Here is a 16,406-nt window from a genome sequence, read left to right on the forward strand (position 1 = left end):
GAGGCCGTCAGGACCGAACCTGAGAAGGATGGTCCTCTCGGGAAGAGGTGTTTTTGTTACGCTTTGTTTTTATGGCATTGCGGGGGCACACTGCTAGACGTTGCGGTGGTTAATTCTGGGCACTGGCTTCTCAGAGGGAGCGGGAGCGCAGGAACAGTGACAAATCAGAAGATGGATACCATTCCGATGGCGACTATGGAGAGCATGACTACAGGAACGACATTAACGATGAGAAAGAAAGCAAAACCATCATGTTACGTGGCCTTCCCATCACGGTTACAGAGAACGATGTAAGTAGCCAGGAAGGGGCTTTGCTTTTCTTGCGCTGTGGGAAATCTGGGGCTCTGTGTCGGCAGGTCTGTGTGGTAGTCGCTGCTGCCATTTTGTTGAAAGCTACATCATGGTCGCCCCCCTCTCCAACGTGTTGGTCGCTGCCATTTTGAATCCTAAAAGGATTTAAACTGTCACTGTTAAGTAACAGAGATCAGTTGAATGTTAAGCAGCTTCTTTCAAACTGAACAATGCGAATAATCTTTTTTCATGCATATTTGAATGCTTTCCCTAAGTGGATTTTAAACTATTTGTTCTTTTCTGCTTTTCCTTATAGGAGGGAAGAGGCAAATTTTATTTCTTCTCCCTACTCCCCCCTCGGGTACTTTAATTTTTCCGGGTCTTTATTGAGGCCAGGAGCTGTGGCTGTCGGGGTTATGCACACACTGAGCTCCTCAGCTAAGGATGGCCCTGCACAAGGCTGCTTTGTGTGGGTGCAGCTGTGGAAGTCATAAAATGGCTGCTGCAGAGCTGACGGAGCAAGTACAAATGAGCTTGGTACATTGTTATCTAATTTCTTTTGATAGAAAGGTATTGAAGGTGATCGGCTTTGAGCTTTGTTTTTTTACTATTTTAAATTTTTTTTTCTTCCTTGCTGGATTATTTTGATTACTAAGATACAAGTCCACAGCTGTTACTTGAGGGGTAGGGGAACCCCATGAAAGCTGAGCTGTTCCAGTTTTCAGGAATTCTGAGATCCTTGTGCCTCAGTTGGTAATACGGAGAAGCTTTTTGCAGTATTTCTGCAATCGATTTTTTTTTCTTTTTTTACTTGATTATTTGCTGCCTTCCTAATATTGAATGTTCTTTTTAGTCATCATATGCTGCTCTGACATTTTCATTATCACTTGAGAAAATGTATGCTCCTGCATTCAAATGAAACAACCCAGTCAGACATTACACGGAACATTTCAGAACAGTTTTTGTTTCTGAAATATTAATGTTGTTGTGCAAATAACTGTGGCATAATTTGTTTCATTCTGGACTCATCTTCAGAGTGTAGATGGTTGTTTTCTTAAGTTAACATTACTTCAACACTTATGATTGTGTACATATTTCACCGTATATCAGCTTTTTACACTTTTTTTTAATGAAAAAAAAGCTCCTTGCACTGAAGATGTTAATTCCAGTCAGCATGTAAATAGGCAGCTTTAGATCAGCTTTGAGTCTGATGAACAGCCCTGTTACTTGTAGTGTCTGAGTTCTGAAAGAGCTGATGAAAAACCTCCTTTTGTCTTCTGCATTGACATTAAAAAGATTGATTAACATGTTTCTTTTTCCTGAATGCCCCTCCATAGTAATTTATGTAGCCTGTGCCACAACTTCAGCAGCTTTGTTGTGGCTGAAGATCTGATATCTCTTTACTGTACTATTTGACAGTACGTTGTTCACCAATCTACTCTGTCCTCTGAAAAACAGAAGGGGAACTGTTAGTGGATGAGAACTGTTGTGTGAGGCTTAAGGATACGTCCTGGAGCCTCGCAGTATAGCGGTCTTGTTCTCATTTGCTAAGAGTATTTAGGTATGCAGGGAGAGGGATGCTGACAGTGTTCTTTATAAAAACTTTGTATCAAGCACAGTATTTGCCAAATCTTGCACAAACAACTGTGGAACACAAGATCATGGTGATCCAGATTCTGGAGGATTCTGTGGTCTAAGCAAAGAGGATGGCTTGTTCTGGTGTAGCAAAGGACTGTGTGGGTTCTCTGGTGCTTATCAGCCTCCTGTTAGGCTCTCCTTAGAGGTTTCCTTTTTGTCTGAGATAGGATTGAGAACTGCATGTTTTGATGTATTGCTTGTACTGTAAGGTAGGTTCTGTGACTGTCCTAGCTGTCTGCCAAGATGTCTAACTGTCTGACTAAAATCTCATTCAGATTCGGGAACTTATTGAGTCCTTTGAAGGTCCTCAGCCTGCAGACGTGAGGCTGATGAAAAGAAAGACAGGTGAGTGCTCTTAATCCAGTTTTTGACATCACCTTCCTCTTCCCCAGCCCAAAAGAATATCAAGAATTGTCCCCAAACTGCAAGCACATGCAATAAAAAAAAATAAAAGGTTTGCCATGGCTAAGGAATGTGGCTTTTTGGAAGACTTTTAGATAGCTGATCAACATGTTAAAAGGAGTCTGTCTACAGGGGGTTTTGTTAACAGGTATTGGTAAGTAATACTAGTATAAACCCATTTCATAGTATGTAGTCTGTTGCATGGTTACCTTTAAACATGGATTCAAATCAAGTGAAATGTAGCCAGTTAAGGGAGCTTGGTTCCTTGCCATGGCAAAATAACAAGCAGATCCCAGCAGTTGACGTCGCATTTGTAAAGCTGCTTTGTCATGAAGTAATGAAGCAGTTGGAGAGAGATTCACCTGTTTTAAAGGAACTGACTAACACAAGTATCCCGTCTATATCTGAATGCTGTCTCTAGGTGTAAGCCGTGGTTTCGCCTTCGTGGAGTTTTATCACTTTCAAGATGCTACCAGCTGGATGGAAGCCAATCAGGTTGCTTCACTCACCAAGTCTAGATATTCCTGAAAATGAAACAAGTCTGTACAGTTAAAAAAAAAAAAAGGAAAAAATAAAGGTGGAAGGAGTGGTTTGTTCCATAACAGTGATTTAAAGTAATAAAAGCTTTGTATATATTAAAATTGGTAACAGTAAGACAAAATATTAGGTAACATTAGGAGAGAAAATTGGCTATTTTGGGCACTCTCTGGTAAAATTTGCCTTTGTTTTGAATTAGTTAATTTTTATTTAATTGGGTTGTGAAAGTTCAGCAAGTAGTCCTTAAAAAATTCTACCTGACATTTCCTTCTCTGTTGCCAGAGAAAGCACCAGATCACTGCATTACAGTTGGTATTAACCCTGAAAGAGAAGTGCCAGTTTGTGGCAGTAGTGTGTTCGCCCAGTAAAAGAGGGAGAACTGGCTCTTCTAGAGGAAAAGCAGGTTTATTCCAACTGAATTTGGTGGAGAGTGAGTTCTCACATATGTTATGCTGTGTATTTTGGCTTTTGGAAGTATGACTTGATAAGGAGCCAAAATGCGATAAGAGACTTCTAGTTTTTTTTCCAGTGAGATTTTCCTGTTGCACTGCAAACAGTTTTAACTGGCTTTTGCTCATTTTTGAATATTCGTAATCTGTTTTAACAACAGAACTTAAAATACTCTCAAAGTGAGCGAAGTGTATTTGATATGAATGTCCCTGGGCAGAATGAGGAACAGTATTCTGCTCTGTTGGTGTAGTGCATAAAGCAGTGGCACTGTTACGGGATTCATAGGCAGTTCCAGCGGATGGAACTGTTGTTGTGTGCCTTATGCTGGAGTAGGGTTTTATGTGTGCCATACCGTGGGTGATTTCCACAGGGAGCAGCATTCAAATTTTGTTTTCCTCAATGTGCTTCAGCAGAAAACTTACATCAAGAAATTAATGCTGAGCGTATTTTCAGAAACGAGATAATTTTAATATATACAAAGCTGTACTGATGCATAATTTCTTGAAACCTATTCAAAATCACTCCAGTAACCAGCCACTCTAGTAGTAGGGAAAACATAATCTCCCCAGCAGCCCAGTTGCTGACTGTTAGATGAAAGAAGGATGTATTGCAACTATGCCAGCAGCTGTGTTTCTATGTGTGCATATCCAGTGAGTGCTGGGCCCTCCAACCCTCCCTCCTGCCGGTAGGAGAAATGGCTTTGCCCTATTTAGTTGTGCAGAATGTGACAGCCTTATTCATACTACATGCTAGATCCATGTCAGACCCTGTTACCACAAGAGCCACCAGTCCTGACACTTCTATGGTACTTTTGTAGTAAGCCAACCTGCTATGAAATCAGTTCTTCTATTAAAATGTCTGGGGTTTGGCCTCTTAATATGCGCTTCCTCAGATGTACTTCTACCTGTTTGACTAAAGCCGGTGGCCATATTTTGTAAGGGCATTCTGCATACCCACGCTTGGCAAAGTGTGAGGCTGAGAATCAAGGCTTCTGAAATAGGTGTAAATTCCTACTTCCTCTGAAGTCAGAGTGAGAGGACATGCTGAAAACATTATGAACTTTTCCTACCCTTGGAGAAGCTTCACTTGCAGTCTAGTTACTCATTTTGGAGAGCTCCTGCCTGAATGAAGAACACAAACCTCTTGTGCAGGCTTCCAATTGAACTGATGCATTAGTCAAAGGAAACCACTCTGAGTTACCTTTCAGTTGGTGGCACTTGTAATCCAGCCTCCGAGAAGTCTAAGCAGGGTCCCTTTGGGAGGAATTACTGTATTTTCAAGGGGACACTTCTGAAGAAAGTGCTTGGAAAAGTAATCCCAATGAGGTTGTTAAAAGGTCTGGGGTATTTGGAGTAGGGGAAGAAGTGAAGCAGTCACCTAAGGACATGTTTAAAAAGTTGCTCAGTGCTATACCAGAAGTGAATAGACATGTGGGGGCAAAGAGACTCCTAAAAATGTGTTAATCCTGAATGCAGCAGGTTAGAACTTTGTCTCCTTCGAGACACTTCCTGGTTCCATGTCAGCGTTTAGTGTTTGGCAGCTTTTTCAACACTCCCTGATTCCGTTGATCTTTGCTCCACATCCCATTCTCTTACTGCCCTCGTCCTCCTCTCTGCAGGATTGGATGGGCAGGGTGTAGGTGGCGGTGGTTGTCCTCCACATCCTCCCCATATGTTGTCCATTTAATTCAGGAGCACTGATTCCTCCGAAGGGTGCTCTGCCATGGGAAAATATACGTGTGTGCCTCGATACAGGAATAATTGAAACCTCTTTTTTTGCAGAAAAAGCTGGTGATTCAAGGGAAGCAGATTGCGATGCACTACAGCAACCCCAGGCCTAAATTTGAGGACTGGCTTTGCAACAAGGTATTGTGTGTGTTTTTATCAGAGAATTTGTCTTAGCTTCAGTGCTCTTCACCAGCTCAGTTGTTTGAACAAAGTGGTACATGATTCAGACCCACTCATACTACTGGTCCATATGACATCATAGCAGTGGTAAGATGCAGGGATGAAAAGGTTTTGTAGCTCTGGTGGCAAAGTAGATGGAGTGACAGAGGTGCTGCCCCAGAAGACAAGGAGGTTGGGCAGTGAGCTGTACTAGAACATGCAGTCATTACACAATGACTAATCTAGTGTTGAATTGCAGCTGGTTTGCTCCATACTGCTGTGTGCTCGTCCTTTGATCCACCCACCCTTAAGTGGAGATGACTTAGTAAGATGAAGAGCAGACTGTTCTGTCAGTCTAACTACACTTTTTGCCCATCTAGATAACCTGTTTTCCAGCCTGTGTTACATTGTAATGTGCTTTTTAAAAGTTACTGTGCATGGGATTGTAAGCAGAATACACAGTTAAAATAACTAGACAGTTCAGGAGGACTAGCGAAACAGCTGGGGTGTTCTGAAAAGCAGCTGTGATACAGATAAGGGTGGCTCTTGCTGTAGGTGATTATTCTGGTGGGTTTAGCTTTGTTATGTTACTTCCTGTGAATGTCTAGTTTTTGTTACAGTACAGCAAATGCCAGGCTTGTTACAAATGACCCCAGTTCTTACTAAGCTTCTCTTGTTCCTCACAGTGCTGCCTGTACAACTTCAGAAGGAGGCTAAAATGCTTCCGCTGTGGAGCAGACAAATTCGGTACGTTATGTTGCTCTCTTCGGCTGTGTTTGATTTTTGTGGGAAACTTTCTGTCCTGTGTGGAAAACAAAGTTCACTGTAGGTCCTAGGCTGGCTTGTGAAATGCTGAGTTTGAGTGAATGAGGCACGTTGTGAATAAGTATTTTCCTCTTTCTGTGAAGATTCTGAACAGGAGGTACCACCTGGAGCAGCAGAAGCCGTTCAGTCTGTGGATTATTACTGTGATAGTAAGTGATCTTTGACTTGCTGTATAATGTGAAATGTAAACACGGGTACTTCCTTCCTGTACTTCAGACTGCCTCCTGAAGAGCTTGAAGTACTCTGGAAAGCTGTTGTGTGCACAGCTAATGTCATACTTTCTTTTCTCCTCAGCCATCATTCTCCGAAACATTGCTCCTCACACAGTAGTGGAATCCATCATGACTGCCTTGTCTCCGTATGCATCTCTGGCAGTCAATAATATTCGTCTTATCAAAGACAAGCAGACTCAGCAAAATAGAGGGTTTGCGTTTGTGCAGCTGTCTTCTGCCATGGTGAGGGCCTTACTGATGTGTTGGAGAGAAACAGTGTTAATGTGCTTCTGTGGCTGAAGCATTTAGAGCCTTTGAAGCTGTCTGAAAGACCAGCCCAGTTCACCAAGGGTTAATTGACACTCAGTGTGTCAAAGCCTTTTATCCATAGCTGCAGTTTGGAAAGAAGGTGGTAGGATGTTGTGAGTGCATTGGAAAGCTATTTTTTAGCAGGGTGCTGTTCTGGATTGAGGGCTAGCTTCATACCTGGATCACAGGGGATCATATTGTGATCAGAAAAATTAAGGGCTGGGGCTTATAATGTGGGAGGAGGTGCACAGAACTGGGTTTGTTCCACCTTGAGAAGGGAGGGGAGGGGGAATCTTGCACCTCTCTGCAGCATCCCATGGGAGGGTGTAGGGACAGCAGAGATCTATTCTTCAGGATACACAGGGATAGAACCGTATGCAACAGCCATAAATTAAAACAGAGGAGATTGCAGTGAGGTACAAGGAAAACCTCTTAAACTGTGAGGGAGGTCAGGTACTGGCACAAGGTCCCTGAAGGGTGGTGGAATCTCTGTTCCTGCCTGTACCAAACTCAGTCAGCAATGTGATCTGTTTGGAGCTGCTTTAGGCAGAGGGGAACAGATAATTGTTGGATGAAAATGGGTGCCTGATCTCAGTCTCTGCTGGCCTCCCTTTTTTGAGTAATTTTCAGCAAACATCTTCTTTATAAAGCTAAGATTTTAGAAGTTGTTTAATATTCAGTGACCCAGGGAAACCCATACTATTTGTACATGGGCTGTGATCGGTCCCATTGTTGTCTTTTAAGTGTGTGTAATATGAGGAGATGGAAGTGTTCTTACAGCTTCAGCTGCTTTCAGTAGCTGTATGTGAAAAGGTGGAGCTTTAGCAACTTCTGAATCCTCCCTAGTAACCTGCTGTTCATAATGAGTATTTCTTGTTGTAGGATGCTTCTCAACTGCTGCAGATTTTACAAAGTCTTCAGCCACCGTTAAAAATCGATGGCAAAACAATTGGTGTTGACTTTGCAAAGAGTGCCAGAAAGTGAGTTGCGATAGCAGCTGATTTTTTTTTCTCTCTCCCCCCTGTTCATAGTAGAGATTTGTAGTTGTCACCTGGGCTTTTACTAAGATTACTGCCACTCCAAGGTTTCGCTTCCCTTAAGTGTCTTGTGTTGCATGCATCCTGCTATTCGTTGTGTGTGAGGAGGGTGAAAGCAGTGTTTCCTACCGCTCCTGTTTCCAGTACTCTGAAGATAACATCATAACTGCTTGTGTACACAGCACGCTTGTTTCCTTGGAGACCTAGTGACTTGTTATTGACTGTACAACAATGAATCTAAAGCTCCTTTACTTGCCAAGCAGTGCTTTGGCTCATTCATTGTAATCAGAATGTCTATAACTGCCAAGAAATCTACGTGTAAGAGCAGACCTACCTCCTTCCATAGGGAGACACTTCAGAAAAAAACAGTATTTACTCAGATGCATGATTTTGTGCTTACAGAGACCTGCTTCTCCCAGACGGTAACAGAGTCAGCGCCTTCTCTGTGGCAAGCACAGCCATTGCTGCAGCTCAGTGGTCGTCCACTCAGGTATGATTTGGAGGTTGTTCTCAGAGCCCTGCTTTCCTGAAAATGAAAACTTAGAGCATATAATTTCACTGCTGGCTACTTGCTTGGTTGAACTGACCAAAGCTGCTGTGACGGATCTCTGACAGTTAGGCTGGAGAGTAAGCAGTGTTGAAATTCTTAAATGCAGCAGCTTATCTGTCCCTGACAAATACTACCTGCTCAAATTTCAGCCACAGACTGGAGAAGGCAGCACCCTTGACTACAGCTACCTCCAGTCAGGACAGGATGGCTACACACAGTATGCTCAGGTTAGTAGTGGTGGTTGTGCTCTAACCAGTAGGTTGTTGTAATTTGCACATCTGCTCATCTTGTGTTGTCATTCGTTTCCCCTTGCAGTACTCCCAGGATTATCAGCAGTACTACCAAAATCAAGGAGGAGTGTTGGACACAGATGCAGCTACCATATCAGGTAGTGTTTCCAACATGAGGGAGGTGCTGTTGTGGGTAATGATAATTTTGCAATAGTTGTATTTTACCTTAGCCTTTATGTTATTTTGCTGTGTAAAGGGAAACTTGGCTCATTTTGTTCTGAGGATGTCTGAATGTGTATGTGTAACTAGAGAACTGTAACAAATTCGTTCAAGTGGGACCTGTAGCCTGCGAGATGAGAGAGCAGCCTCTGTTTCAGGCTATTGACAAAAGCCCTGAACTCAAGAGAACTGTGTAAGCAGCTCTAGACAGTTCTTCAGCACTATCAGCTGTCAGAAGCCAGGAATCACTGACTTTGGGAACAGAATATTTCCTCCTGAAAAGGAAACTATTCCTTGTCTGAGTAGAAAATACCCACTGTGTATCTGTCTCCCTTTTGAACATTTATTGCCTTGTTTGGCTGCTGGAGCTGGAATTAGGAGCTGAAACTGTAAACAAAGTAATTTTAGCCCTAGGATAAAGTACTGTTTTACAAATTAGTTGGCTTATCCAGTATTGCTCTCTGTTGGCAGGAGCTCCGGTCACTACCACCACAGCTGCAGTTGTGTCTCAGAGTCCTCAGTTATATAATCAACAGACAAACTCACCTGACTCTCCGGTAATTATGGCACTAATTACTCCTTGCTTTCAACACCAGGGTTATGTGGGATATCTAGCTTAGCTGTGGCTTTTGCTCTTTAAAGCCGGTGGTACAGCAAAGCGCTGAGTGTCCATGGCTTGTCACAGTGCTTGTGGTCATAAGTCATCTGCCATTTCTTTTCTGTGGTAGTTCTGCTCTTTGTTAAATGTGAGTGCTCAGTGTACTGGTGAAGAGGAGCTGCGTGGTGTGCGCTCCGCATGTCTTGGCTTGCTGTTCTTGATTTTGGACCTCAGTGATGCATTTTCTAATGGAGGTTCCTGGTTTTGGGGTTTTTTTCAGACACAGTCAGCACCAGCTACCACTAGCACTCAGGCACAAACAGCTCCCCCGACCGGTGTAGTCCCTGGAACCAAGTACGGTAAGTAATTGGAGTTGCTCCTGGGGACAGGTACCTGTCACTATAGCAAGAGAGAGGCTTGGGTTTGGCTGAGCGCTCTGTCACCATATGTCAGGCTCTCCCTGGAGAGTGTATTCTGCACGGGTGGTTAAGAGCCCTTTACAGACATGTCTGCTGTTGTGGCTGCTAATAGTCTCAGAATTTTATCTGAAATGTAGAAAGATACCTGTCTGAATTCAACTGGAATGACCCTGTCCCACGCTTTAATTTTTTTACAGCTGTCCCTGACACTTCCACCTACCAATATGATGAATCTTCAGGATATTATTATGATCCTGTAACAGGGCTCTATTATGATCCTAATTCCCAGGTAAGACAGGTGGGAAGAACTTGTGTTTAACTGTTAGGGTCCATTAATTTCACTCATACGATGAGAGACAGGGAATTAACTTTCTAAGGTGCACAAAATACCAGATGTAGCATATAACTCTCAGCAGTGTGGATAGGACTGGGATTGACTTCTCTCTGGTATTGCCCTTCGTTTTTCTCTCCTTAATTTTCCTCCCAGTTTAGCCCATATAGGATCAGCACTTTTCACAGCTGCTGTAACTGAGCTGTTTCATTGTGGAGTGCCCAGCAAAGCAGACCCAGTTCTGGTCTCTGATGGGTTATCTCTTGGGAGAGGCAAAAGGTTCTCCACAGTGCTGCTGGTCAGAACACCTGTGTTTGGGGTCAGAGGCTTCTTAATGCCTTTTGACTCCTTTGTGGAGTCTGCAAAAATTGTTTGGACTCTGCACAATGCCTTCCAATTTGATGTGGTACTCTGAATCGGACAGCTTGCTTGGGCTCTCCCTCAGACACTTAGCTTGTATGAGGCGTTTGCCTGTCTGACTCTCTTTTCCTCTGGCAGTATTACTACAATGCCTTAACCCAGCAGTACCTTTACTGGGATGGTGAGAAAGAGACCTACATGCCTGCTGCGGAAGGCGTCACATACCAACAAACAGCTACCACAACCACCACCAAAGAAGTGAAGGAGAAGAAAGAGAAGCCTAAAAGTAAAACAGCTCAACAGGTAAAAGACAAAATGGAATCATAACTGGGCTAAAGTCTTCTGTGGAATGGGATAATAGTTCTCCTTTTTCATGACAAAGGAAATCCTGGGTTATTCGGTGGGATGCGTGCCTGCAATTTGCACCCTTGTAGAGGGCTGAGGAGAGATGGAGTTGGCAAGGCTTCAGTGCAGAAATAAGCTCTGCATAGGAGGAACGCATATGGAATCATGCCAGGACCAGTGGGAGTATAACTGAGCTGTCACTTAGAGGATTAGATTGATAAGAAGGGTTCATACAGTGAAACAGGCAAGCTGCGTTGTCTTTGAACACTGTACACAGGGAAACAGCTGCACTACATCCAGTGTCCTGTGATCTAAAAATAAAAAGGTGGCGGGTTGACTTGTTCTGGAAACTGTATGCAAGATTGAATCTGTGTCGTAGGAGATTGACAACTGTGAGGGGAGCTGTCTGAGCAAAACTGCTTGCATTTCAGATTGCTAAAGACATGGAACGCTGGGCAAAGAGTTTGAACAAGCAGAAAGAGAACTTCAAGAATAGCTTCCAGCCACTGAGTACCAGGGAGGAGGAGCGTAAAGAGTCGGCGGCTGCAGATGCAGGCTTTGCCCTCTTTGAGAAAAAGGTGAAGGTGCTGGCAATAGTGTGCAGCGGGGTGTGGTATGACAGCTTGGTGCTCATGGCGTTCTTGTCTCATCCAGGGAGCTCTGTCTGAGAGACAGCAGATCTTGCCAGAGGTGATGAAAAATGGGGATGATGAAAATCCACTGAGGGTGAGTATGAGGTGCCCGGCAGAGGTATTCCCAAAGGTTACTGGTAAAACACTTCAGAGGAGGTCTAGCAGGTACTTGTTTACCAACCTGGATTTCCATGGCACCATCTGTAAGAGGCTGTGGTGGTCACAGTGTTCCAGTGCAAGTGCAGTAGGCTGCGTGACTGAGATACGCTGAGAAAAGCTGTGATTTGTAGCCTCAAGAACTCAGTTGAGGTTTTGAGGTTTCTAAAAACACGACTCAAATTACTGTCTGGTTAGTGGGAACCAAGTCTTGCAGACACTGTAGGACATGGTGCTTTGGAGGAGCTGCATTTCATCCAGTAATGAGAGAGTAATGCCTCTCCTGTGCACAAACACATCTGCAGCCTCTGTGTTCCCTTTCTGGGCTCTCCTCTGAGCTGTGGCACTGTTGTGATCCCCTTAACACTGTCCTTCCTTTCTAGCGTGGCCTCGTGGCTGCCTACAGTGGTGATAGCGATAACGATGAGGACTTACTGGAAAGAATGGAGAATGAGGAAGAGAAGCTGACTGACTGGAAGAAGATGGCTTGTCTGCTGTGTAGAAGGCAGTTCCCAAACAAGGATGCTCTGATTAGGCACCAGCAGCTGTCTGACTTGCACAAGGTAGTTGCACTATGCTGTCCAGAAGGTACTTGGTTGCCATAACTCGGTGTGTAAACCAAATCCACGGTGCGTGTTGCTGTTCAGAAAACCGTTCCTCTTAAAAGCAAAAATAGTTGCAGGTGGATTGTTGCTCTCCTAGAAGTCAGCTACTTACGTAAAAAGAGCTGTTGTGCATTTCACATTGTTAATGAGGATCTCTTGTTTCAGCAAAACATGGATATCTACAGGAGATCAAAGCTTTCAGAGCAGGAACTTGAAGCCTTGGAGCTGCGTGAGAGAGAGGTCAGTGTTGGGATGAGCAGCTGAGTAGCTAGTGGAAAACCTGCACAGGTGACATGTTGAGCTCTCCTTATCCTGACACACGTCACTTGAGATAATCCTTGTAAGCCAGCCCCTTGGGTGAGGGTTCAGAGCTGTCCTGTTACATGGAGAGGAGTGTCACGTGTCCAGCAGCTACTGCTTATCAGGGAAGGCTCCTTCCACCTTCAGCTCAGGGCTGCCAGACTGGGACCAGAAAGCTTTTAGCGGCAATTGACAGCTAATCCAGGAGGTGTTGAGGCCAGGCTCTTCGTACCCCAGTGCGTGCTCTGATGTGGTCCAGGGACTTGCGTTTGAACTTCTCCTTTCTGTGCTGCTAGTCAAGCCGTGTTTTAGCAGCCTGTGGTGGCATCTTTCTATGACAGCAGACATTTAGCTTACTTATGTAGTTAAGGACAAACAGAAGTGTCTTTAAATCAGTACTAACCCTGGTTCCCTCGTTGCAGATGAAATACAGAGACAGAGCAGCTGAGAGGCGGGAGAAGTATGGCATCCCAGAGCCCCCTGAGCCAAAGCGCAAGAAGGTCTATGATGCTGGCACAGTGTATGTATCCGAAAGCCCCTCAGTGATCGCTTCATACACAATGAGCAATTCACTTAACCGATCTCTTCCTCCTGCAGTAATTATGAGCAGCCAACCAAAGACGGCCTTGACAACAGTAATATAGGCAACAAGATGCTGCAGGCCATGGGCTGGAGGGAAGGTTCGGGCTTGGGAAGAAAATGTCAGGGCATCACAGCACCCATTGAGGTATGTAGAGAGGGATGCTTCCTTGATGAGGCCCAGTGCCTTTTTTTTTTCCAAAAGCACTCACTGCTGAAGGTCTCCTGTGGAAGAAGCTTTGTCATCCTCTGCAAAGTGGGGTGAAGGCAGCAAGCATGGGGTGCTCTGTTCATGTTAGCTGCTGCTCCTGTGTGTCCTGGTGGGTCCTAAAGCTGGGGCAGAGCCTGGGACTCGGGCAGGCAGGGCTGTGCTTTCATGCCTTCTGTAGTGAGCTCCTAAGGTGCTGTTGCAGTGGGCCTGCGCTTTAGTTGTGTACCCTGTGCTGCTGGGCTGCGCTTCCTCCAGCTGTTGGCTTTCCTGGGTTTGTTTGCGCTGGGGGTTATGCTGTTAGGAACTGTTCTGTGAAGGTTAATTTCAGCTGCTGTTGGGCTGGGGTTGGAGTGGGGTGAAGGCAGCAAGCATGGGGTGCTGTGTGCGGTCTGGTCTCTTGGTGGCAGTGTTTATGGCTGCAGGGGAGCTTGGGCAGCTGGCTGGGCTGAGTTTCTCTGTGCTGTCCTGTATTTTCTCTCACTGCAGAGCTGAAGTGTGTCTCTCTTCCCTTGCAGGCCCAAGTGCGAATGAGAGGAGCTGGCTTGGGAGCCAAGGGCAGCTCCTACGGCGTCTCCACTGCAGATTCGTACAAAGACGCGGTGCGGAAAGCCATGTTCGCTCGCTTCACGGAGATGGAGTAATGCTCTGGCGAAGCGCTTGTTAGCCAGAACTGACTGTTAAACTCTGTAGCCTTGGTGGCCTGGCTGTATTCTGGTTAAGGGTTAGAGTTGACCATTTCATTCCCTTGGACTTTTTTTCCTCTCAGCATGTAACACTTCCATGAGCAGATTGTTCAGACTGCCCCAACTTCATGCTGGAGAGCTCCTGGTTAGACCAAAGGGGATGCTGATCTTTATACAGTCCTGTATATAGTGTAATGTATTTTGTGTTTGGAGCGTGTTGTCCAGATGCTGTTCCTGCCCTCCAGAGCAGGGGCAGGACCTGTTAGTTGTGGTTTCGCACTGTCTCTGCTCTCCTTTTGTTGTATTGTCTGTCTGTTTTTTTTTTTTTTTTTGGAGAACTTTCCTGTACATTTTGTATGATACATCTTTGTATAGACTTTTTGAAGACTTTGATTCTAGTTGCCAGTTTGGCTCATTTCCAAAAGAAATACATCCAAAAATGATCCTATTTCTGTTTGTCGGTGGGTGAATGAAGATTAAGTTGCCAATGCTACTTCTCCTTTCTCTGGTTCTGCTTCTTCCTTCATCCTGGAGTGTCTCTCCTCTGTGCAGTGCTGCACTTGTCTGCTTCCTTTGATCCCCACACTGTGCTGCGCTTCTTTCTGACTCCTCACAGCTTCAGCACAGACGCTTGCTGGTGGAGGACGAGATCTCCTTGTGTCCCTTTCTGCCGTAGCTATGGGAGCAGGAGAGGACCAGCCCAAATGTCCTCCGCAGCTTGTGGGTGCTCCCTGGGAGCCCCTGGTTGTTACCAGCTGGTCTCTGGTGCCTGGAGGGGAGGGGTCCAGCCTGTGTGGCACCTTGGGGAGGACTGAGTCTGACAGAGGGTCTCTGCATTCCACTTGGGCTTGCATCTGCCCTCCTTAGGCACGGTGGCACTGAGCTGCTACAGGGCTGGGTGGTGGCAAACCACTTCCCCTCCCAGAGGTTTCCTGCTGCAGCTGTGGAGTTACTGTTGTGTTTCGGCTCTGCCTGTGTGTGTCTTGGGTGTTGCTGGAGAGCCAAGGTGAGTGAGCAGAGGAGGCCTCGTCCTTTGCTCCTGGCTTTGGCTGTGGGCCTTGCTCTGCCACCCCAGGGGCCCTGGGTGCTCTGTCTCCAGGCGACAGCCAGGCCAGCACTGTCCAGGTGGGCATAGGAATGGGTTAGGATGGAGCAGAGCAGCTCCACCACCCCTTCATGGGTGAAGTCCTGCTGCGGGCTGAGGCCAGCTCCCGGGGGCTGCCTTTCAGGGGCAGGGGCTGCCGACTGACGCATTTTTGAGGGATGCCTGGCTTGGGGTGAGCCCAGGTTGGGGCCCCCCCCACCTCCGAACGCTGCAGGGGGGGGCCCGCTGCGGGCTGACGAGTGCTGCTGGGGGAGCGGAGAGGGGACGGGGTCCCTCTTTGTGTCCCGGCCGGGCCCGGCTGTGTCCCCGGGCCATGCCACCAGGTGGCAGGCGTGTCCCGGCTGTAGCACACCCTTACAGCGCGATGGCTCAGTGCAGGGCTCCCTGAGCATCGCTGCAGTCCGGGTACAGCAGGGGGGCCAAGGCAGGATGGGCGCAGCCCCCCCGGACTCGTGAGCAGCTGGAGCCAGGGGCCATGGTCAATGTGCCAGGCTGGAGGGAAGAGTGGGTGCAGAGCAGGGTCCCAGGGTGTGGTGTCCCCTCTTCAGCTCCGCAGAGGAACAACCCGAGAGTGCCAGATCTCTGCCTGTTTCCCCCCCATGCTGATGGTGGGGGAGACAGGCCCGGCGCACTGCAGCGGGGACCCCTGTGCAACCTCCCCCCTCCCCGTGGGTCTCGGCTGGAGACACGGCAAAGTGCTTTGCTGCTCTGCGCTGCAAACGGGGGGGTTTGTTTCCCAGCAGGTGGGCTCGACAGGTCGATAAAGTGCATTTGTGTAGCCCAGCTTCTTCCCAGCCCATCGATCCCCCTCACAGCGCATCCTCCTGGCGAGGGGCGATGCGCCAGGCGCAGGGGGGCCCTGCCTGCAGTGGGCACAGCACAGCCTACCCCTGGCTCCTGCCAGGCTCACTCTGTGATGCAGCAAAGTGCTGCCCCGGTGCCAGCAGCTGAGCCAGCCCCGGCCGTTATCACCGGCAGAATGACTGTGATGTGGAGCCAGGAGCATGTGTGGGGGACAGGGTCACCCACTGCCTGCATGGGGGGACAGTTGCTGGAGGGGGGTGAGCAAAGCCAAGCCCCCTCCCAGGACAATGCTTTAATGGGGGTCCTGGGGTTGCAGCCCACCCCACGTGGTGGACAGGTCAAAGCCCCCTTCCTGGGGGAAGGCGGTGCCCAGGGGACGGGAGAAGCGGTGGTGTGGGGGACACACAGTCCCCCCATGTGCCAGGCATGCCCTCCAGCCCCATGCCAGGCGCTGGAGCAGGCAGGGAGGCTCTGGCGCCTGCCAGCACCCACACCTCCAATTTAGGCAGCGCAGCAGGGCTGTTCGTGACTGAATGCACTGTGGCCCACTGCCTTCAGAGGGACGTGGTGTCCCTGCGTCCCCAGGGACTGACCTCAGGGAGGGGTGGGGGGAAGTTGTGGGACAGGGCCAGCTCCAGAAGTGCGTGGTGATGAGGCGGGACCCTCCTGAGCAGTGGGGAGCTCCCTCGGGC

At 47.2% G+C, this 16,406-nt stretch overlaps 1 protein-coding gene across 1 annotated transcript; it reads left to right on the forward strand.

Annotated features, from left to right (window-relative positions):
• Positions 1-134: 134 nt before the first annotated feature.
• RBM5 (RNA binding motif protein 5) lies at positions 135-14,295 on the forward strand (the record flags this gene model as incomplete). The annotated part of the gene is made up of 22 exons (XM_010082962.1): positions 135-290; positions 2,205-2,274; positions 2,753-2,826; positions 5,100-5,183; positions 5,891-5,951; positions 6,113-6,178; positions 6,324-6,484; positions 7,433-7,530; positions 7,990-8,077; positions 8,287-8,364; positions 8,453-8,525; positions 9,058-9,143; positions 9,465-9,543; positions 9,801-9,892; positions 10,433-10,597; positions 11,071-11,217; positions 11,294-11,365; positions 11,811-11,990; positions 12,198-12,272; positions 12,755-12,852; positions 12,930-13,059; positions 13,638-14,295. Coding segments are annotated over 22 exons (2,259 nt in total), but the record flags the coding sequence as incomplete, so codon positions are not given.
• Positions 14,296-16,406: the final 2,111 nt, after the last annotated feature.

The sequence above is a fragment of the Pterocles gutturalis genome, unplaced genomic scaffold, assembly GCF_000699245.1.
Source record: "Pterocles gutturalis isolate BGI_N339 unplaced genomic scaffold, ASM69924v1 scaffold12100, whole genome shotgun sequence".
Lineage (NCBI taxonomy): Eukaryota > Metazoa > Chordata > Aves > Pterocliformes > Pteroclidae > Pterocles > Pterocles gutturalis.